Below are 22,418 nucleotides of genomic sequence, written 5' to 3'. Positions count from 1 at the left end.
TCAACCGATCACCACCCCTGCTGATTTCACATATTTAAACACCTTCAACTACTAAGCATAGGCTACTCTAAATGCTGTTAAAACAGAGCTACTAGTTGTTAGACCAGCCATCACATATCAAAAATCTTGGTGTAAACTTTGATCCCTCCCTCTCATTTCAGACACACATTAAGGCCGTAACTAGGACTGCATTTTTTCCATCTTCGTGACATTGCTCAGATCCGGCCAGTCTTAGCAATGGCTGATGTCAAAATGTTGATACACACATCTGTGTCTTCCATATTAGATTACTGTAATGGTCCTTGTTTCTAGTCTACCTAAAACAACCACCAAAAGTCTTCAACTTATTCAGAATGCTGTGGCCAGCCTCCCAACAAAAAAACTGAAAATATGACCATTTAACTCCTATTGTGTCTGCCCTCCACTGGCCGCCAGTGCAAGCTGGAGCTGACTGCAAAATACTTCTGTTAGCATATAAAGCCCTGGCAACATGCTACCTACTCTGATCTCATTACACCATAAACACCAGCATGCACTCTGCTCTCCCAAGGAGCGGGTTATTTTTCACTTCCAAGATTTAATAACCAGAAATTACCTGGGAGCAGAGCATTCCAATGCCATGGTCCTCACCTCTGGAATGGTCCTCCTCCATCAGACGTGTAAGTTCTCTTAATGTTTTCAAAAGAAGACTGAAGACACACCTGTTCTCCACTCTCCTCTGGCCCATCCTGACTGGTTTCATTTTCTGGTTGGACAGCCCTAAATTAGTTTTATTATTATTATTATTATTATTATTATTATTATTATTATTGTTGCCTTTCATTATTGTTATGTTGTTGTTGATTTGCTGTGTATTATCTTTTATTTTTGTTTATTATCTTATACTTTGTTTTGTAAATGTAGGCCCACAGTGTGTTGAGACCTCTGTGAAATGCACTTAAAATAAATTATGACTTGACTCGACTCTGCTATACGACCATAAATATAATTGGAAGGCCTTTGCTGTTTCTATATATAGGCATCAGAATTAGTGTTGCATTTTGACAGAATGAACCACAGATATTTTATCCACACATGTTTTGGGAACATTCACAGTGGCTGAGTGGTCCGAATTGCAATCCTAATTGCAAAAACGTTATTTGGTAGATTCATTTATGATTGCATTTTGTTCTCTGTGCTCTTTTCACTATGTGCCCTTGTTTTCTTCAGTTTTGTGTTTCGGTGACATTCCCGCCATGTGGTGTACTAATTAAATAGGATTTCCCCCCACAAGTTAGCAGCTAAATGATGTGCTTATATATGGTATTTGTGGAATGGTTATTAGCCATGGGCATAGGATATTATAAAATATGGCCTGAATTAAGTGCACACAATTAGGATAGAAAAGGGCATGGCAGCCTGATTTAAACCCACTCTGTATAGTCATGTCTTACTCATTTAGATTCTTAGTTTTTCATAACTTAAATTCATTACTGAAAGTCTACTCTTGAACTAGGAGGACATTATTTATTTAAATTCATTATATTCATATTGGATAACTCTGACTGAATTTTGCCTAAACTGATGTTATAAATCAGTACTTTAATATCTTCAGAATTGTATCAATGAACAATTATAATTGTTTATATTTTTGAAAATTCTTGCCGTTTTTATTTTAAGACATCATAATGGCCTAAAACTACTTTTCCCAACATCCCCGTAGAAAAGGTGGAGTCAAAGTCCCGCCATATTTAAGACAATAATATTCGGCATTTGATTGGTTGTCGAACCGGTATTGTGGACACGCGAGATTGGCTTGGTTCCCCCTCATCCCTCAGTGTCGCCGGTGACTAAAGGGAAAGGTAAGGAGAAAATATGAATCTTACTACCTTTTTAGTTTTTGGATTTCGTATAATAAATGAATGTAGCAACTGCTCCATAACAAATATGGCTTTATTCGCTCGTATAAACTTTATTAAAAAAGAACAATTTCGACGATTATATAGTGAAATGGGCTCGATTAGTGAACTAGCGACAAAACCGGGGCAATGCGGCAAGCTAACGGGGCTGAAACCATGATGCACACAACGCAGTGTCGAAGCAGACGGAGCCGTAAAAAACTCGATTTAGGCAGAGAAATTGGCTACCAAGCTAACCGATGTTACCCTGATTACTTTTCTCTTGCTAACTAACTTGGCTGCATACAGAATACTGGCTGACAATAACTGATTATGACAATAGTTTCACGGTGGTTGAAATTGTCGTAGTTTACTAGTTGGGTATCGCGTAGAAATTTCCTGTGAAATTGTAAATGTTACATTTCGATTTTGAGCTAATTAGCTCGTTAGCCTAACTCAGCTGCCGGCTGCCGAGTCGAGGCCTAGTGTTAGAAAAAAGGATGGCAAACGTTTTATAGGCTTTGAACACTGTCGGTATTTTTGGATGGGGCTCCTAACCTACTAACAATCTATTCGCCAAAATATTATTTAAAAATATATAGTTTTAGCTAAAATAACGAACTAACATATTTAATATGATAATTTAAAAGTAATGTAGCTATATTACTGTACGGAGTTGGCTATTAGCTAATTGAACTAGCCTTAACGTTATCCAAGTTAGGCCTAGGAATTAAAAGACAAACGGGAGGTACTGTTGCTATCTTTAATGTTAAATTGGTGCCATGGAAAGTGGCAGAATAGTAGCTACACTATTTTAAATGGGCAACGTTAGGTCACGTTAGCCATTTAACGTATTGTGACTTAATTGTCGAAACGCCAAGGCGGAGCCGCTAATGTTAACCGGCTAACTTGGCTGGACAGCCGGACTTAAGCAATAACGTTAGGCCTGTCTCAGAACTGTGTTGCAATTAATGACAATGGAGACTGGTGGTAATGTTAGGTAGAGGTTTGGTGGCATTCGCTGTGATTTGGGTGTTTGGCTTAACACGAAGTATCCGTTTTAAAACATTTTTTATTGTAACAAACCCCAGTGTTTAAATTTACCAGATATCACCGTCTAGCCGGTTGGCTACATTGTAGCGTTTTCGGGATGCGCTTACTAACGCGAGACTGTAATGCTAGCCGGTTAGCTTAGCTAGCCAAGTAAAACACGTGCTAAGTTAGCTAGTTTGCTAGCGGTAGTGAAGTTTGCCGTTCTTATTACCGACTGATTGTGAATTTTCAAACTGAGTGTGACTTAAATTTAAAGTTTAAGTTAAATGTCAGTAATCCGGAAACGTTGTTTCTTTCGATAGCCAATTTTGAGGTGTGAAAATGCGTTGTTTCCAAATGTGAAGTAGCCGGGTAAGGATGGGCGGTGGGTAGGGGGAAGGAAATCAGATCAGACAACGGCTGCCCTTTTCCTTGTTTGGATACATAAGTGTTCACGTTGCTGGCTAGCGGCAAAGCAAAATCCATAATGCGGTCTGCGTTTGTTCCTTGGGTACGTGTTGGGCAGTAACGTTAGACCGCTAAACACAGCGAGAAGTTTGAACAATGCCTTTATTTGTTCGAAACTCGAAATAAAATGCCCCGGTTATTTCACGTTTGGGTTGAGGTTCAAGCGATTAAGCTACTTTCCCATACTTATGATGTTCCACATCCTGTCCTAGCTTCCGTGATTACAGCTCAGCCTATCTGCCCAGTAGGTTGCGGTCGTCTGGTTTATATCTGTACCCGAGGTCTACGACCATGCCGTCCGATCTGGCCAAGAAGAAGGCGGCGAAGAAGAAGGAGGCCGCCAAAGCTCGCCAACGCACCAAGAAGACCGACGAGCTGAACGGAGAGACTGAGACTGAGACTGAGATTGAGAGGGCAGAGGGCCAGGAGAACGGAGATGAGAATGGTGAGCCACGGAGAATAATGGGCACTTTCGCTTTTAGAAAAGCATGTGGAAGAGATTCCAGAGACTGTGACTGATGGGAGATGTTCAATTCTGTTTGGTGTGTGTAGGTTTTCTGTTGCTGAATAAAACCGCTTTTGAATTATTTTACACTTCTAACCTGTGCGAGTGAGCGTGGAAAGTTGTCCTCTGGGGAAGTGTCTGAATTACACCTCTCTTGCTCCCCCCCCCTCCCCTTGTGGCAGGGGTGGACAGCCTGACCCAGGAGCTGGACGAGTTCGAGCTGAAGAAGACGGAGGCGCGGGCGGTGACGGGCGTGCTGGCGTCCCACCCGAACAGCACCGACGTGCACATCAGCAGCCTCTCCCTCACCTTCCACGGCCAGGAGCTGCTGAGCGACACCAGCCTGGAGCTCAACTCCGGGCGGCGCTACGGCCTCATTGGCCTCAACGGCACAGGTGACCCGGCTCTTCCCCCCCCACTCATGAGTAACTATGCGGTGCCCGGGTGACGGGCTCCTTTGTCCAGGCCAACCTGAATGGTAAATGGACTGCATTTATATAGCGCTTTTATCCAAAGCGCTTTACAATTGATGCCTCTCATTCGCCAGAGCAGTTAGGGGTTAGGTGTCTTGCTCAAGGACACTTCGACACGCCCAGGGTGGGGTTTGAACCGGCAACCCTCCGACTGCCAGACAATCGTTCTTACCTCCTGAGCTATGTCGCCTCTGAATCCTAAGAGCCTGTGTTTTGTAGTTGTCCAATAACCATGATATGCACTTTTGTACGTCGCTTTGGATATAAACGTCTGCTAAATAAATGTAATGTAACGTGAAGAGAATAAGTGTATGTCAGTAGATTAAGATGAGCTAGTACTATGAAGAGGATAATTAACACTTAGAACCTGTTACTAATCCTGAAATGGCAGGCTCTGTACCAGTTAGACTTAGCCACTTGCAGTGGAAAGGTCATGTGGTCTGCCTACCAGACTGTGACATAATTCCTGAGCCCTGGCTAGCCCTGCTCCAGGTACAGTGCTCAGCGGCTCTGGGGGCGTCCATAGGGAGCGTCTGCGTTCTTGGGTTTCGGCTGGCTCGGTGCTTGGCTTTCAGCCGCTTCGAAATTTCACCCTGCTCCTGTGAGCTTGTACACTTTGCTCTCCTGTGCTATTACGCTGATGTCACGGTAAAGGCTATTTATACACGACCCCTTTGCCCACCCTGTGTCGCCATCTTGAGAGGCTCCCTTCTGTCACCAGTGAGCAGCTGTTAAAGAGAGAGACCTCAAGGAAAAGGGCAGTCGGGATCTTTCTGTCAGGTCGGATGATTGGCCTTCCTCATCGTGACAGCTTCTGATTGGCTGTGAGAGCTGTTCTGTGGCATGTCTGGGCCTATCAGATGTGGCTGCGGTGAGAAAGGCAGCTTGAATGCCAGCACTGGATCACGTGACCATGTCGGAGGGCCGCCCTTCCGTCTCCGTTCTTACGGGCCGCACCGGTGTCTCGCAGGCAAGTCCATGCTGCTGTCGGCGATCGGCTACCGCGAGATCCCCGTGCCCGAGCACATCGACATCTACCACCTGACGCGCGAGATGGCCCCCAGCGACAAGACGGCGCTGCAGTGCGTGATGGAGGTGGACGAGGAGCGCATCAAGCTGGAGAAGGAGGCCGAGCGGCTCGCTCACGAGGACTGTGAGTAACGCGCACACACACACACACACGCGCACTACGTCTACATCGCTTCCCTACATGCGCACACACGCGTCTTCTGTCTGTACGGATCATCGGTTCCCAACTCTGTTCCTGGAGGTCTGTCGTCCTGAAGGCTTTTACTTCAACCCCAACAAAGCACACCTCATTCAACAGCTAGAGCAGGGCTTTGGGCTGGTAAATAGTCAGGTGTGCCAAATTAGGGTTGAAATGAAAACCACGATGTCCTGAACAGGTTACCATGGAGCTGTGTTGGTCTGGTGTGAAAATGAGTCCTCCAATACCTCCCTTGAGCTACTGATATGGCACAGCTCGAGCACGTACCTGACGTTGCTGGCAGACTCATTCCTCGGGGATACGCTCATCCTCGTCACGTGTGCCTGTCATGTGATGAATTATCGGAGCGAGGGACAATGATTTCTGAAAAGTCAGAAACCGTAGCAACCTGGGAAGGTGCTACATTCTATTCTGCTATTGGATCCCTGCAAGTACCGTTACAGACTAGGGTTTTGTTGGTCCATTTCCGCTTTGGCAAATTGTATCCTTGTCAAAAATGCATTCTTGAAGTAATGCCACGTTGGCTGTTAAAGTTGAATTTGAGCCAGATTTGTGTGGGATGATTTGGTCTTGGCTCAGTACCATGGACGTGCCTCCCGTGCTTGTAGCTCTGCCATTGTGTAAATGAAATGACCTTTGACCTTATAGTTGTACCAGAAGTTGGACGGCCAACCCAGCTGTAGATCGCTGGCAAGAAATACTAGGAGCTCTGCCTTCACTGAAAAATAAGCTTTATTCTACTGATGGCATCTGCACAGTCAAGTGAAAAATGGGAAAATGTTTGAACAGGTTTAAGATTTTAAACCTGATTCACCTAGTGCGTATATTTAAGACATTCAGCAGATGATAGTCACATTGCACAGTTGTATATTTACTGAAGCAGTTCAGGTTAAGACTTTGGCTCAAGGGTACAATGGCAGTGCCCCACCTGGGAATCAAACCTGCAACCTCAGAGTTGCAATCCCAATTCCCAAACCAACACTTAGGGCCTGATTTACTAAGACCTGTCGCGCACACAAAGCCAATAACTTGACCAGTGATTGGTCACAGTATTGTTATGCACCAATCGTTGGTTGTGTTACTTGTTGTTAGCATGCTAAAAGGGTTTTGCACATGCAAAAGCTCTCAGTAAATCAGGCCCCTTGGTGTGCTTTTGCAGTTTTTGACGGTGGTGAAATTTAACCCTCTGCGTCCCCGCTCTCCTCCCGTCTCTCTCCTCCCCCACCCCCACCCCCACCCCCACGCAGCCGAGTGCGAGAAGCTGATGGAGCTGTACGAGCGCCTGGAGGAGCTGGACGCGGACAAGGCGGAGGTGCGGGCCTCCCGCATCCTGCACGGCCTGGGCTTCACCGCCGCCATGCAGCGCAAGAAGCTCAAGGACTTCAGCGGAGGCTGGAGGATGCGCGTGGCCCTGGCCCGGTACGGCTCTGCCAGATGTGCTTTAAGTATCGCCTCCATTTTGTGCAAATGAAAGCAAGGGATGGTGTGTAAATGGTAAATGGACTGCATTTATATAGCGCTTTTATCCAAAGCGCTTTACAATTGATGCCTCTCATTCGCCAGAGCGGTTAGGGGTTAGGTGTCTTGCTCAAGGACACTTCGACATGCCCAGGGCGGGGTTTGAACCGGCAACCCTCCGACTGCCAGACAATGGGTCTTACCTCCTGAGCTATGTCGCCCCTAAATGTAGTCATATGTTGGGGACATGCAGCCTTTCGAAGGTGATTAATAGGTTAATGAACTGCCTTTTTGGATGCGAAGCACCTCATGGACTTGGCTTGTAACACGCACTGACTCTGCTCATTGCTCGCTCACGTATAGTAGGCTAAAGGTTCTCCACAAGGGGGCACCACTAGCACTCACGGTGCTTTGCATCAACGGCACTGTGCTGATCAAGCATTTCTTTGACCTATTTTGAGGTTAACTCGCCTGTTGGCATGCATATTAATATCAAGGACAAGACTGTACTTACTTACCTCATTGCGGCCCAGCACTGCACAGGTTTTCTGATGCGTAGGCAGCCTCTGAGCCGCGGTTCCAAATAAGGTACAATTACGAAGCTTTCTCAGCTGAGAATAAAGACACTATCTGGTACAGCGCCGCCTGCCCTGATGGTGCGTCCCAGCGCCCAGTGGCGCTGTGACAAAAAGGACCGAAGCGTCGAGCTGACGGCGTGATGTATCGGCCGAATGATAGCGCCGCCGCCCTGCAGCGCCCAAGCCGCGGCTGGGCGGGACAAAAACAATAGCGTTATGCTGATGCGCTCCACCCGCCCCCCCTGCTCCCCCTACCTGCTGTCTCCCCACCCGTGCCTCTCCTCTGTCCCAGGGCCCTGTTCATCAAGCCTTTCATGTTGCTTCTGGACGAGCCCACCAATCACCTGGACCTGGACGCCTGCGTGTGGCTGGAGGAGGAGCTTAAACAGTGAGTCCGCCTTTTTGTGACGATTCCGTGGGCGAATGCTCCACTGCTGCCTTTCTAGAGCCCAGGTTAATGCCTTTATAAGAGGGCTGCCCAACCCTGTTCCTGGAGATCTACCGTCCTGTAGGTTTACACTCCAACCACAAGAAAGCGCACCTCACTCAACAGCTTGAGATCTGGTTGAGCTGCTAATTGGTAGAATCCGGTGCGTCAAATTAGGGCGTAAATGAAAACCTACAGGAAGGTAGGTCTCCAGGAACGGGGTTTGGCAGTCCTGCTTTTTTTAAGCAAATGGTTCTTCTCTTAACATCTGAACCCTGCCGTCTAGAATATCGTTAAACGGACGAAGCGGAAATACCGCAGGTTTTCTGGGACCTGCCTGGCCTCGTTTCGCTCTACGCTCTGCCTGCCGGAATGCGGACGCCAAATTCCTGTCATAGCAGATTCAGTAATTCAGGAACAGCGTGGGTTTTCCTTTCAGTCGCATTAAAATGGAACAAAAAAACTGTTTAAAAAAAAAAAAAAAAAAAACTTTTTTAATGCACACCATTTAAAAGAACTTTAATATTCACCTTGTCAAGTATTTGGTTAGTCAAGGACGTGCCCATTTAAAGTGAACTAATCGGTTTGGTGAACTGCAGAGACTGCTTGGATTTTCAGTTGATACAGCGTGTGGTCAGATTTGGACGCCCCACCGTGACTGTTGTTCTTAGGGTCAGTTTTCATTAAGCTTTAGGATAAGGGTGGAGGGGAAATGTGGGGTAACATTCACTTTCCCAGGGTGGGTACCGGGTTCGTTTCCCATGGAATGTTGGGAGTTTTCCCTCTGGTGGAAACGTGTGCAGTCTAACTTCCTTCAGCTGGACTTCAGGAGTTCATGCAGGAAATGGGTTTGTGGCCAGCAGCAGCGGAGGCGTGCTTATCCCCGCCCCCTTTGTAGTCCCACACGCTCTACATGACATTCTGAGAAGTGATAACCTCTCGCCATTCGCTGGCGTAAAGACAGCTCAGCCGGCCAAAGATCAGTTGGCAGTCCAACACGTATGCAGATATAAGTGCCTGATGATGTAAGCGCCTGGTGATGTCACCGCAGTGCTGGGGACTCGTGCCAGCTCAACGTGCAAAAAGTAAACAAATCGTCTGTAACCGTGCAACGTTCTCCTTCCTGTCAAGTAAAAAATCTTTATCTATTTTTTTTTTTGGATGAATTTTTCAAGCGCAGACACTTTTTATAGCATGCAGAGAGCTACAGGATTAGAGACCACCACCCCTGTGTGTTGCTTGATTACTTTAGCAAGCGGTGTGGGGTTAAGTGTGTTGACTGAACGTGCTAATGAGAGCGTGTGGTATTTACGTTTTTTTTTTGGATGAATTTGCCAAGCATAGATACTTTTTATAGCATGCAGCGCGCGACAAGATAAGAGACTGCCCCTGTGTGTTGCTTGATGACTTTAGCCAGCAGTGCGGGCTAGTGAATGTGTTGACTGAACGTGCTAATGAGATGATGTGGTATGCACAGTCTCCCGGGTAGCGTGTGGACAGAGCTCTCTGGTCAAACGGTGGATCTGACGGTCTCCTATGCACAGTCTCCCAGGTAGCAGGTATGGACGGAGCTCTCTGGTGGGTCTGACTGTCTCGTTTGCTCGTTGCTCAGGTTCAGGCGGATCCTGGTGCTCATCTCCCACTCTCAGGACTTCCTGAACGGCGTGTGCACCAACATCATCCACCTGCACCAGCGGAAACTCAAGTACTACACGGTAGGCACCGCCCACTAAAAAGGCTACAGCCAGTAAACAGTGCCCTGCGTTCTGTCCTCTGCAGTGGGTGTGGGTGTGACAAATGAATGCCTTGTAATGGCGGAGCAGTTCCGTCTGTGGGGTTGCCGCGGTGACATGATGTAAACAAAAGGCCGAATTGTAGCGCTGCCGCCGAGCAGTATGTTCTCAGCGCGGCGGCGCCTTGACAAAGACTGGACCGAAGCGTTTAACTGATCCAGCGGCACCCCCACCCCCGTTTAGAGCAGCGCACACACACACACCCATGGGGCGACATAGCTCAGGAGATAAGACCGATTGTCTGGCAGTCGGAGGGTTGCCGGTTCAAACCCCGCCCTGGGCGTGTCGAAGTGTCCTTGAGCAAGACACCTAACCCCTAACCCATAACTGCTCTGGCGAATGAGAGGCATCAATTGTAAAGCGCTTTGGATAAAAGTGCTATATAAATTCAGTCCATTTACCAGTCTCCACGCTCATTATCTGATGCACTGTTTCTCAGCCCTGGTCCTGGGGACCCACTGCCCTGCATGTTTTAGATGTCTCCCTGCTCCAGCACACCTGATTCAAATGAATGGGTCGTTATCAGGCTTCTGCAGAGCTTGATGACGACCCATTCATTTGAATCAGGTGTGCTGGAGCAGGGAGACATCTAAAACATGCAGGGCAGTGGGTCCCCAGGACCAGGGCTGAGAAACACTGATCTAATGGTTATATTGTGATATAGAAGGACTTGATATTCTAATGCGGAAGTCTTTGATTCATGGTCTTATTTGGCGTGCTCTTGTTATAAGGGCTGCACATGAATCCTTCTCCTGCTCGATGGTAGATTCTGCTCTGATATTCACCACCAGAGTCCTGTGGGCGTTTGGGCGATAATAAGCCATAGTCGGCGTGTAAAACCCAGTTTGCTGATCGATTGACACTTGAGGCTAAAGATAGTGTTGCAGAACAGGGCTGCAGTATCTGTAATGTAGTTAAAGCATTTTCTTGTGCTGCCTAGTACAGTAAAAATCTGCATGTACAGACTGTTCTTTGGACAGTGCGGCCCATTGGTCAGCTCGTGGCCTGTGTACATAATGAGTGGGGCCTGTGCAGGACCTGTGTTTGATTTCGGTGTCCATCCCCGTTCTGCGCAGTGTCCTTTTTCTCGAAGGGCAGGTCTAACGGTTTGTGTTACACAAGCATCCTGACGGCCGTCTATTTTTAATGAAGGGTAACTATGACCAGTACGTGAAGACCAGAGAGGAGCTGGAGGAGAATCAGATGAAGCGATACAACTGGGAGCAGGACCAGATCGCACACATGAAGGTAAATGCTGCCACCTGGTGACTCGGGGTGGAATTTAACTACTCCGCTCATTACTGCAGAGAGCCTTAAATAAACACAGTTCATTGCAAGTAATTCCTTTTGATGGAATGGGTCTTTATTGTAGTCGGCAAATAAAAACGTACCACATTTAAGTTTGTGCAGATGAGCTGAATGTACAGTCCTTGTGGAAGTTTCTGATGTTATGTAGGAAAAACCCAGAGCTAGTGTTACTGTGACCTTTGGTGTGAGACAGATAAATGCACGCTAACCCTGCGTCCCCTCCTGCTCAGAACTACATCGCACGGTTTGGCCACGGCTCAGCCAAGCTGGCCCGACAGGCTCAGAGCAAAGAGAAGACCCTGCAGAAGATGGTAGCATCGGGCTTGACAGAGCGCGTGGTAAATGACAAGGTGAGCGCAGGTGGCTGACGAGCAGAGGCGGAAAGTTCCGGGGTCAGGGAGTAAAAGTCCTGCCTTGTGTTTGTTCCATCCATGAACTCAGCCAAGTGATTACACTGATTAGCTCCGCCTCCTGGCTGAAGAATTGTGCTCATTGGGCAAATCCAGGTGATTTGAGCAAAGTACTGGGGAGGACTAACAGGCTGCATGGGAAAAATGCCATCAGTTTGACGGACAGTTCCACCAGTTCACCCGTAAATACTGTACAGGATGATTCTTGGCTGTGAGTGCACATTCGCTGGCCAAAGGGCTGTCCTGCCCTGACAAATGAATGCCTTGTAAGGGCGCAGCAGTTCCGTCTGTGGGGTTGCCGCGGTGACCTGATGTAAACAAAAGGCCGAATTGTAGCGCCGCCGCCGAGCAGTATGTTCTCAGCGCAGCGGCGCCGTGACAAAGACTGGACCGAAGCGTTTAACTGATCCAGCGGCACCCCCACCCCCGTTTAGAGCAGCGCACACACACACACACACACACACACCCCCGTTTAGAGCAGCACACACACACGCACGCCACACATTACATTACAGGCATTTGGCAGACGCTCTTATCCAGAGCGACGTACAACAAAGTGTATAACCATAACCAGGAACAAGTATGACGAAAACCCTAGAGAGAAGTACCGGTCCAAGTGCAGGGAACAACCGCATAGTTCAACTTGGACCCTGAAGGTTAAACTGATTAACACTAACACAAACGAACAGCAACAACGCAGTCTATGCAAAAATACAAGCAGTAGTTAAGACGTGCGCTTACACACGCGCAAACACACTCACGCGCACACTGAGAGACACTCTTCTGAGGGAATCCACAGAGCACAATGAAAGGGTGCTACTCACACTATCTGCTACCTTTGGACACACCCAAAAGTCCCAACAACTTAAGTTTGCTGACCTAGGACCACATTTAGGTCTTGGAAGAAGTGTGTAACACCATCTGCAAGAATTTATTTTCAGAATGATTTGAAGTGTGGCCACATTTATGAAATTGTGCATAGTTCATAAGTTTGGTTAATTTCTTCCATCATGAAGGTGTGTCTTAGTTTGATACGAAAGTCTCTTTTTAGCATGTGAAGCGTAAACGTTTCGGTATGAATGAATTGGACAGTGACGTAAGTAGCGTTTGATGCGTTGTGTCGTTTATTTTTGTGATGAAGGATTTTAAACGTAAACTCTCTCTCCGTCTAGACCCTGTCATTTGTTTTTCCTCCCTGTGGGAAGATACCCCCTCCGGTAATCATGGTCCAGAACGTCAGCTTCAAGTACACTGACGACGCGGTGAGGGTCCTGCCCGGGTCTGTGGAGGTCCTCCCTCAGCCCTCCTGAGAGGAGATCCACCTTATTTAGTTTGTCATTTTAAATAATTTTTTCCCTTAAACTTAGTAATTCAACAGGTTTTGCTTGTTTGTCATTTGCTTTGTCTTTGAATTGTTCGTTATCTGCCAAATTTTAGTGTCTAGACTTTCATTACTTAGGAGCCTATTGATTCAATGCAGTCTTAATTGTTTTGCTGCTTTGTCATTATCTGAACCTGGGACTTTTATTCTTCATTGCATGCACAGATATTTCTGACATGTGGTTTAAGAGGGTAAATGGTCAATCTAAACATGAAAAGCACCTAATTGAGAAATGAAGAGCTTGTTAAAATTCTGGAACTGGTTCTGCAACTGTGGTTGAAGTGGAAACTGGCATACACAGGGGGGTCTTCAGGACCGAGGTTGAGAGCCACTGGAATAGGGCACTTCGTTGCCCTTGAACACATCAGGACTTACTCTGCCCTGTTTCCCCAGCCTCACATTTATAATAACCTGGAGTTCGGTATAGACCTGGACACGCGGGTGGCCCTGGTGGGGCCCAACGGGGCCGGGAAGTCGACGCTGCTGAAGCTCCTTACAGGAGAGGTACGATACGGCCCCCGTGCTCTTAAAACCACTTACACCTATACTGCCCCCTACTCTCCTACAGCCATTTACACCTATACTGCCCCCTACTGTCCTACAGCCATTTACACCCATACTGCCCCTGTGCTCTTAAAACCACTTACACCCATCTCCCCCCTACTCTCCTACAGCCACTTACACCTATACTGCCCCCTACTCTCCTACAGCCACTTACACCTATACTGCCCCCTACTTTCTTACAGCCACTTACACCTATACTGCCCCCTACTCTCTACAGCCACTTACACCTATACTGCCCCCTAATCTCTTACAGCCACTTACACCTATACTGCCCCTACTCTTCTACAGCCACTTACACCTATACTGCCCCTACTCTTTTACAGCCACTTACACCTATACTGCCCCCTACTCTCCTACAGACCACTTACACCTATACTGCCCCCTACTCTTCTACAGCCACTTACACCTATACTGCCCCCTACTCTTCTACAGCCACTTACACCTATACTGCCCCCTACTGTCCTACAGCCACTTACACCTATACTGCCCCCTACTGTCTTACAGCCACTTACACCTATACTGCCCCCTACTGTCTTACAGCCATTTACACCCATACTGCCCCCTAATCTCCTACAGCCACTTACACCTATACTGCCCCCTACTCTTCTACAGCCACTTACACCTATACTGCCCCTACTCTTCTACAGCCACTTACACCTATACTGCCCCCTACTATTTTACAGCCACTTACACCTATACTGCCCCCTACTCTCCTACAGCCACTTACACCTATACTGCCCCCTACTCTTTACAGCCACTTACACCTATACTGCCCCCTACTCTCCTACAGCCACTTACACCTATACTGCCCCCTACTCTTCTACAGCCACTTACACCTATACTGCCCCCTACTCTTCTACAGCCACTTACACCTATACTGCCCCCTACTCTTCTACAGCCACTTACACCTATACTGCCCCCTACTCTTCTACAGCCACTTACACCTATACTGCCCCTACTCTTCTACAGCCACTTACAACCCATCTCCCCCCTACCTCTCCTACAGCCACTAACACCTATACTGCCCCCTACTCTCCTACAGCCACTTACACCTATACTGCCCCCTACTCTCCTACAGCCACTTACACCTATACTGCCCCCTACTCTTTTACAGCCACTTACACCTATACTGCCCCCTACTCTTCTACAGCCACTTACACCTATACTGCCCCCTACTGCCTTCCAGCCATTTACACCCATACTGCCCCCTACTCTCCTACAGCCACTTACACCTATACTGCCCCCTACTCTTCTACAGCCACTTACACCTATACTGCCCCCTACTCTTCTACAGCCACTTACACCTATACTGCCCCCTAATCTCTTACAGCCACTTACACCTATACTGCCCCCTACTCTTTTACAGCCACTTACACCTATACTGCCCCCTACTCTTTTACAGCCACTTACACCTATACTGCCCCCTACTCTCCTACAGCCACTTACACCTATACTGCCCCCTACTCTTCTACAGCCACTTACACCTATACTGCCCCCTACTCTTCTACAGCCACTTACACCTATACTGCCCCTACTCTTCTACAGCCACTTACACCTATACTGCCCCCTACTCTCCTACAGCCACTTACACCTATACTGCCCCTACTCTTCTACAGCCACTTACACCCATCTCCCCCCTACTCTTCTACAGCCACTTACACCTATACTGCCCCCTACTCTCCTACAGCCACTTACACCTATACTGCCCCCTACTCTCCTACAGCCACTTACACCTATACTGCCCCTACTCTCCTACAGCCACTTACACCTATACTGCCCCCTACTCTCCTACAGCCACTTACACCTATACTGCCCCCTACTGCCTTCCAGCCATTTACACCCATACTGCCCCCTACTCTCCTACAGCCACTTACACCTATACTGCCCCCTACTCTTTTACAGCCACTTACACCTATACTGCCCCCTACTCTTTTACAGCCACTTACACCTATACTGCCCCCTACTCTCCTACAGCCACTTACACCTATACTGCCCCCTACTCTCCTACAGCCACTTACACCTATACTGCCCCCTACTCTCCTACAGCCACTTACACCTATACTGCCCCCTACTCTCCTACAGCCACTTACACCTATAGAAGGTTTCAACGGTAACAACATAAACAAACGTTACTGCGCATGTGCGTTGTTCTGGCCCTAACTTGACTTCCGGCAGACTTCCGCAAACAATCAATAACAACGGAGTCCCTCTAGACTATTTCTGATAACAAGCAAAGTAAATAACAAGTAAATTACGTTAGCTAGCTAGTTAAAACTATGTCTAGCCCGTATTATTTGGGGTTACCAGTCGAAGAAAAGAACCGTTACTTGGCCAAACTGAAATGCGATAATGTTACATTACCAGAAAAACAAGTGACAGAAACAGATAACTGTTGACAGTATTGCACCTTGCTGAGCATCATACATTCCTTACATAATCCATAACTGTTCTGGGTTACATGCACATTCATTCCTGTAGTAAAAAGTGCACTCTTTCTATGATATTGCTTAAAAACGATGATTAGAAGCACAAACTGGGGCTAGTGGGCAGCATGTGTAGCCAATGCAATTACTGTAGGTTATTTATTTGTATAGCATGTATTGATGGGAAAACATCGTGGCTCTTATAGTTTGGGTCATCTTGCTAGGTTACCACAACAAAAATGATCAGGCAATGTAACGCTGTCAAGTTATTGGAAACAGGTATCATAACGTTAGTAAAAAAACGTAGCTAAAGCGTATGAACTAATAGCATTGAGCTAACGTTACTGTGCATAATTTATACAATGTTAGCTACGTTTAGCTAGCTAGCTAGTTGGCTAGCTAACTAGAATGAATTAATTAAGCTACAATCAATTTAGTTAGCTAATTCATAACTATTTCAGGCTTGTTACTGGTCAGCTTAGTTATCGCTTATCATGAGTTTGTTACCTGAAACAAAGTGCTAGAGTGAGAGTACCTATTCGACCACCTTCGTTCGACAGACAGGAAAGCGTAAACTGATTCGCAACTATATATGAAATAGGCGAAATATCGGTAACAACCTGTACCTAGTTATGTAGGAAAAATATCCGTATCCTCCTGTTGTTATTTTTTCAGTACTTTCACGTTTTTTTTTTGTGTGCCAGCAAATAAGTCAGACGTGGTCCAGCGCTAGCATTTGGTTGCTAAGGGGACGTGTATCGACCACCCCATATAAATGAATGGAACTTGACATAAATTTGCTAGTATCCTGTCTTGCATATTGGAGGTTAATATGAGAAAGGGTGGTCTCTCATCAGCACGTCTAGGAATCCGTACATATTCACTGTTGCAACCTAAGTCGCAGGACGCAAAATAGCCGTTAGGAAAGCAGTTTGAAATTATGAAGCAACGTCTGCGCCATTGACTTTAATGGGTCGCGATGACATAATTCATTGTCTTAAGTTGATATAGTAAATAAGGCTGTATTAGTATTACTAAATGTGTATGTATGAAGTTGATTTTTTAAAATACAGTTTATTATGTGTATTTTTACAGGACTTACATTTTAATAGGTAACGATGTCCAGTTATTTCTCAAAAATACGAAGTAACAACGGGCAAGCACCAGCTATGATAATCGCAGGGATTCATCAATTCGTTTCAAAATTTCCTAGTGAGGTTACAAAGTTAAATTATGTATTTTTACTAATTTTCGAAATATAGTTTGTTCCTGAGGTCAGGTTGCACCCCACAGCACAACAACCTGAGCCCAACATCAGTCTGTTCATCAGTTTAACTTTCACTCCATTTGTAATCGGTGCCATATTAGCCAGTAAACACAAACCCAATAATAAACAAACACAGACCGGAAGTTAACTTAGGGCCAAGCGCATAACCTTGGCAACGCGCGTGCCACTGATGAAACCGTCTATACTGCCCCCTACTCTTTTACAGCCACTTACACCTATACTGCCCCCTACTCTTCTACAGCTACTTACACCTATACTGCCCCCTACTCTTCTACAGCCACTTACACCTATACTGCCCCCTACTCTTTTACAGCCACTTACACCTATACTGCCCCTACTCTTCTACAGCCACTTACACCTATACTGCCCCCTACTCTTCTACAGCTACTTACACCTATACTGCCCCCTACTCTCCTACAGCCACTTACACCTATACTGCCCCCTACTCTTTTACAGCCACTTACACCTATACTGCCCCCTACTCTCCTACAGCCACTTACACCTATACTGCCCCCTACTCTTCTACAGCCACTTACACCTATACTGCCCCCTACTCTCCTACAGCCACTTACACCTATACTGCCCCCTACTCTTTTACAGCCACTTACACCTATACTGCCCCCTACTCTCCTACAGCCACTTACACCTATACTGCCCCCTACTCTCCTACAGCCACTTACACCTATACTGCCCCTACTCTTCTACAGCCACTTACACCTATACTGCCCCCTACTCTCCTACAGCCACTTACACCTATACTGCCCCCTACTCTTCTACAGCCACTTACACCTATACTGCCCCCTACTCTCCTACAGCCACTTACACCTATACTGCCCCCTACTATTTTACAGCCACTTACACCTATACTGCCCCCTACTCTTTTACAGCCACTTACACCTATACTGCCCCCTACTCTCCTACAGCCACTTACACCTATACTGCCCCTACTCTTCTACAGCCACTTACACCTATACTGCCCCTATTCTCCTACAGCCACTTACACCTATACTGCCCCCTACTCTTTTACAGCCACTTACACCTATACTGCCCCCTACTCTCCTACAGCCACTTACACCTATACTGCCCCCTACTCTTTTACAGCCACTTACACCTATACTGCCCCCTACTCTCCTACAGCCACTTACACCTATACTGCCCCCTACTCTCCTACAGCCACTTACACCTATACTGCCCCCTACTCTCCTACAGCCACTTACACCTATACTGCCCCCTACTCTTCTACAGCCACTTACACCTATACTGCCCCCTACTCTCCTACAGCCACTTACACCTATACTGCCCCCTACTCTCCTACAGCCACTTACACCTATACTGCCCCCTACTCTCCTACAGCCACTTACACCTATACTGCCCCTACTCTCCTACAGCCACTTACACCTATACTGCCCCCTACTCTTTTACAGCCACTTACACCTATACTGCCCCCTACTCTTCTACAGCCACTTACACCTATACTGCCCCCTACTCTTCTACAGCCACTTACACCTATACTGCCCCCTACTCTTTTACAGCCACTTACACCTATACTGCCCCCTACTCTCCTACAGCCACTTACACCTATACTGCCCCCTACTCTTTTACAGCCACTTACACCTATACTGCCCCCTACTCTCCTACAGCCACTTACACCTATACTGCCCCCTACTCTTTTACAGCCACTTACACCTATACTGCCCCTACTCTTTTACAGCCATTTACACCTATACTGCCCCCTACTCTCCTATAGCCACTTACACCTATACTGCCCCCTACTCTCCTACAGCCACTTGCACCTATACTGCCCCCTACTATTTTACAGCCACTTACACCTATACTGCCCCCTACTCTCCTACAGCCACTTACACCTATACTGCCCCCTACTCTTTTACAGCCACTTACACCTATACTGCCCCCTACTCTTTTACAGCCACTTACACCTATACTGCCCCCTACTCTCCTACAGCCACTTACACCTATACTGCCCCTACTCCTCCTACAGCCACTTGCACCTATACTGCCCCCTACTCTCCTACAGCCACTTGCACCTATACTGCCCCCTACTCTCCTACAGCCACTTAGACCTATACTGCCCCCTACTCTCCTACAGCCACTTAGACCTATACTGCCCCCTACTCTTCTACAGCCACTTACACCTATACTGCCCCCTATTCTTCTACGGCCACTTACACCTATACTGCCCCCTACTCTCCTACAGCCACTTACACCTATACTGCTCCCTACTCTTCTACAGCCACTTACACCTATACTGCCCCCTACTCTCCTACAGCCACTTACACCTATACTGCCCCCTACTCTCCTACAGCCACTTAGACCTATACTGCTCCCTACTCTCCTACAGCCACTTACACCTATACTGCCCCCTACTCTCCTACAGCCACTTACACCTATACTGCCCCTACTCTCCTACAGCCACTTACACCTATACTGCCCCCTACTGTTTTACAGCCACTTACACCTATACTGCCCCCTACTCTCCTACAGCCACTTACACCTATACTGCCCCCTACTCTCCTACAGCCACTTACACCTATACTGCCCCCTACTCTTTTACAGCCACTTACACCCATCTCCTCAGAGCCGTTTACCCCCCCCTCCACTCTCCTACACCCATCTCCTCAGGGCTGTTAGCTGCCCCCGTATTCATACTCCCATTTACCCCCATATGGTAAATTTTACCGTCACGTGCCTTCTGATCTCGTTCTAACGCGTCCTTGAGTGGGTTTTTACTGCTGTAAATATTGGGCTGTAAGTCAATGAGTCAGTTTGAAAAACTCCATTCACGTTTTGGTTTTATACTAATGGCGTGCATGATAAAACGCATTGGTGCTTTTCATGATGCGCCTCTCGTTTCCCCTGCAGTTGCTCCCCACAGACGGCATGATCAGGAAGCACTCCCACGTGAAGATCGGCAGATATCACCAGGTAACCGCGCGCCGCTAACGCAACCCAAAAGTGCGTTTCTTTAAAAAAAAAACATCCCCCATTTTACCTGCGACCCCCTGCACCCGCGCCCTCCGTACTGAAGCCCCGCCCCCTGCCCTTCCTCCCCAGCACCTGACGGAGCAGCTGGAGCTGGACCTGTCCCCCCTGGAGTACATGATGAAGTGCTACCCCGAGATCAAGGAGAAGGAGGAGATGCGCAAGATCATCGGCCGCTACGGCCTGACGGGCAAGCAGCAGGTGAGCCGCGCCGCCGCCGCGGGCTCCACGGGTTCCCCGGCTTCCACGGGTTCTCCTGTGCAGCCGAACGCGCTTAACAGGGAGAACGCTGTGACTTCCTGTTTTTATTTCTGTTTAGAATTTTTTTTGTTTATTCGTCAATTTCTTGCTTTTTGGAGGTTCAGGCCAGATTTTTTGCCTAATTTTCTTGTGCCTTTCTAATTTAACATCCATGTCATGTCTTTTTGAGCAGCCTGCATTAGAGAAATTCCACAATGTTATAATAGAATTAACTATAGTTTATTTGTTACATTCACCTTCTCAGGAAAATGTGTTGTCAGGATGTTTTTCTCTCACTGAAGTCCCCCTCCCCCTCCCCATGCCTGTGCGTACCTGAACCGTGCCCTCCCTCCCTCCCCCCAGGTGAGCCCCATCAGGAACCTGTCCGACGGGCAGAAGTGCCGAGTCTGTTTCGCCTGGCTGGCCTGGCAGAACGCCCACATGCTCTTCCTGGACGAGCCCACCAACCACCTGGACATCGAGACCATCGACGCGCTGGCCGACGCCATCAACGACTACGAGGGCGGCATGATCTTGGTCAGCCACGACTTCAGGCTCATCCAGCAGGTACGTCCGCTTCCCACGGCCGGGGCGTGCGGTTTCAGACCCCAGAGATGGTCTTTCCGTCGCTCGTCGGCCATTTTAACTCCAAATCCCTGTCGTATGAAGAGGATGAAATCCCCATAAAGATTAAATCAACTTGTCATTATAAATTTCATCTTAAAGAGCGTGTTTCTCCTCTCCAGTAGTAATAAAGCATCCTTTGTACTTTCATTGCTCGGTAGCCTATGGTCCTGTATTCTAAAGTGTCCTGGAAAGCATGTGCTGTGTGCTGACTTCTAATAGGATTTCTTTGGCTCCTGAAGTAAAACAATCTTCGTGTTGCTATTCCTACCTCTTCCACCAGGTGGCAAAAGAGATCTGGGTTTGTGAGAAGCAGACTATCACCAAATGGAACAGAGACATCTTGGCGTACAAGGAGCACTTGAAATGCAAGATTGACAAGCAGACGCATGACATCTAAGATCTTCCAGACGCCGCCACCCAGAACTCTGTGGACTCCATTACCATCAACCTACCACCCCCTCGGTCTCCATAGCTATTTTTCAAGAGCATGCAGAAACTGCATAATGGTTCCCCACCCCCCACCCCAGTTCATACTGCATCCTGATTGGCTGGTGACCTGACCCATCTGCACCGTGCAAGGATCAAGCCCTTGTGCTTTTTACAACACCCCTCGTTTATCCAAACAAACAAAAAAAGAGAAGAATAATTAAACTGCAACTCTGTGCACTTAACAGTTTATTCATTTTAATGTCCATATCTACAACAGTACAAATCTTAGGAACGTAATAACCTTGGAACGGATCAAGTTTTCTTTCTCATTCTGAAAGAGCTTTTATTTTGTCATTTATTTAATGTTGTATTTGCAATAATGGGTTTGTCTGAATAAACAAGTAAACAGAATACATTCTCTCTGAGTGAATTCATTTTATTTTGTGCATTTTCTCAAAGCTGACTGCTAGGGACACTTCTTGTTTGACAGGCATCAATAGCAGTTGAATCATGTTGCAATAATGCCCATGGCTTGTCCTATCATTCCTATGCCGACGACACGCAACTCTTTCTCCTTCTCCCCATCGGACACACAGGTCCCTGCCCGCATCTCCGCTTGCCTGAAGGACATACAGAGCTGGATGGACAATCACCACCTGAAGCTCAACCCGGGAAAGACGGAGCTAATATTTATTCCTGCTCTATCCTCTCCCCTCCTCGACTTTTCCATTTCCTTAGGGGACACCGTAGTGACATCATCACCCTGCGCCAAGAATCTCGGAGTGATGATGGACAACAGGCCGTCCCTCTCCAACAACATTGCAGCAGTAACCCAGGCATGCAGATTTTTCCTATACAACATCCGCAGAATCCGCCCCTTTCTCACCACCTACTCAACCCAGCTCCTGG

General features: G+C 47.3%; 1 protein-coding gene across 2 annotated transcripts; it reads left to right on the top strand.

Moving 5' to 3' along the window:
• The first annotated feature begins 1,704 nt into the window (after positions 1-1,704).
• Positions 1,705-21,920, top strand: abcf2a (ATP-binding cassette, sub-family F (GCN20), member 2a). 2 transcript variants are annotated; one of them, XM_064346223.1, is made up of 15 exons: positions 1,705-1,841; positions 3,626-3,822; positions 4,065-4,277; positions 5,326-5,508; positions 6,831-7,002; positions 7,912-8,007; positions 9,659-9,761; positions 10,992-11,087; positions 11,378-11,497; positions 12,730-12,819; positions 13,332-13,442; positions 20,094-20,156; positions 20,286-20,414; positions 20,817-21,020; positions 21,361-21,920. In XM_064346223.1, the coding sequence occupies exons 2-15, from the start codon at positions 3,669-3,671 to the stop codon at positions 21,475-21,477; spliced, it is 1,851 nt and encodes a 616-aa protein (XP_064202293.1). In that variant the 5' UTR covers positions 1,705-1,841; positions 3,626-3,668; the 3' UTR covers positions 21,478-21,920. The 2 variants fall into 2 exon arrangements, with proteins under 2 accessions (XP_064202293.1, XP_064202292.1); XM_064346222.1 differs by having other exon boundaries at positions 3,623-3,822.
• The last annotated feature ends 498 nt before the right edge of the window (positions 21,921-22,418 follow it).

This window comes from Anguilla rostrata, chromosome 8, assembly GCF_018555375.3.
Source record: "Anguilla rostrata isolate EN2019 chromosome 8, ASM1855537v3, whole genome shotgun sequence".
Lineage (NCBI taxonomy): Eukaryota > Metazoa > Chordata > Actinopteri > Anguilliformes > Anguillidae > Anguilla > Anguilla rostrata.
This window is presented reverse-complemented; position numbering and strand designations above follow the sequence as displayed.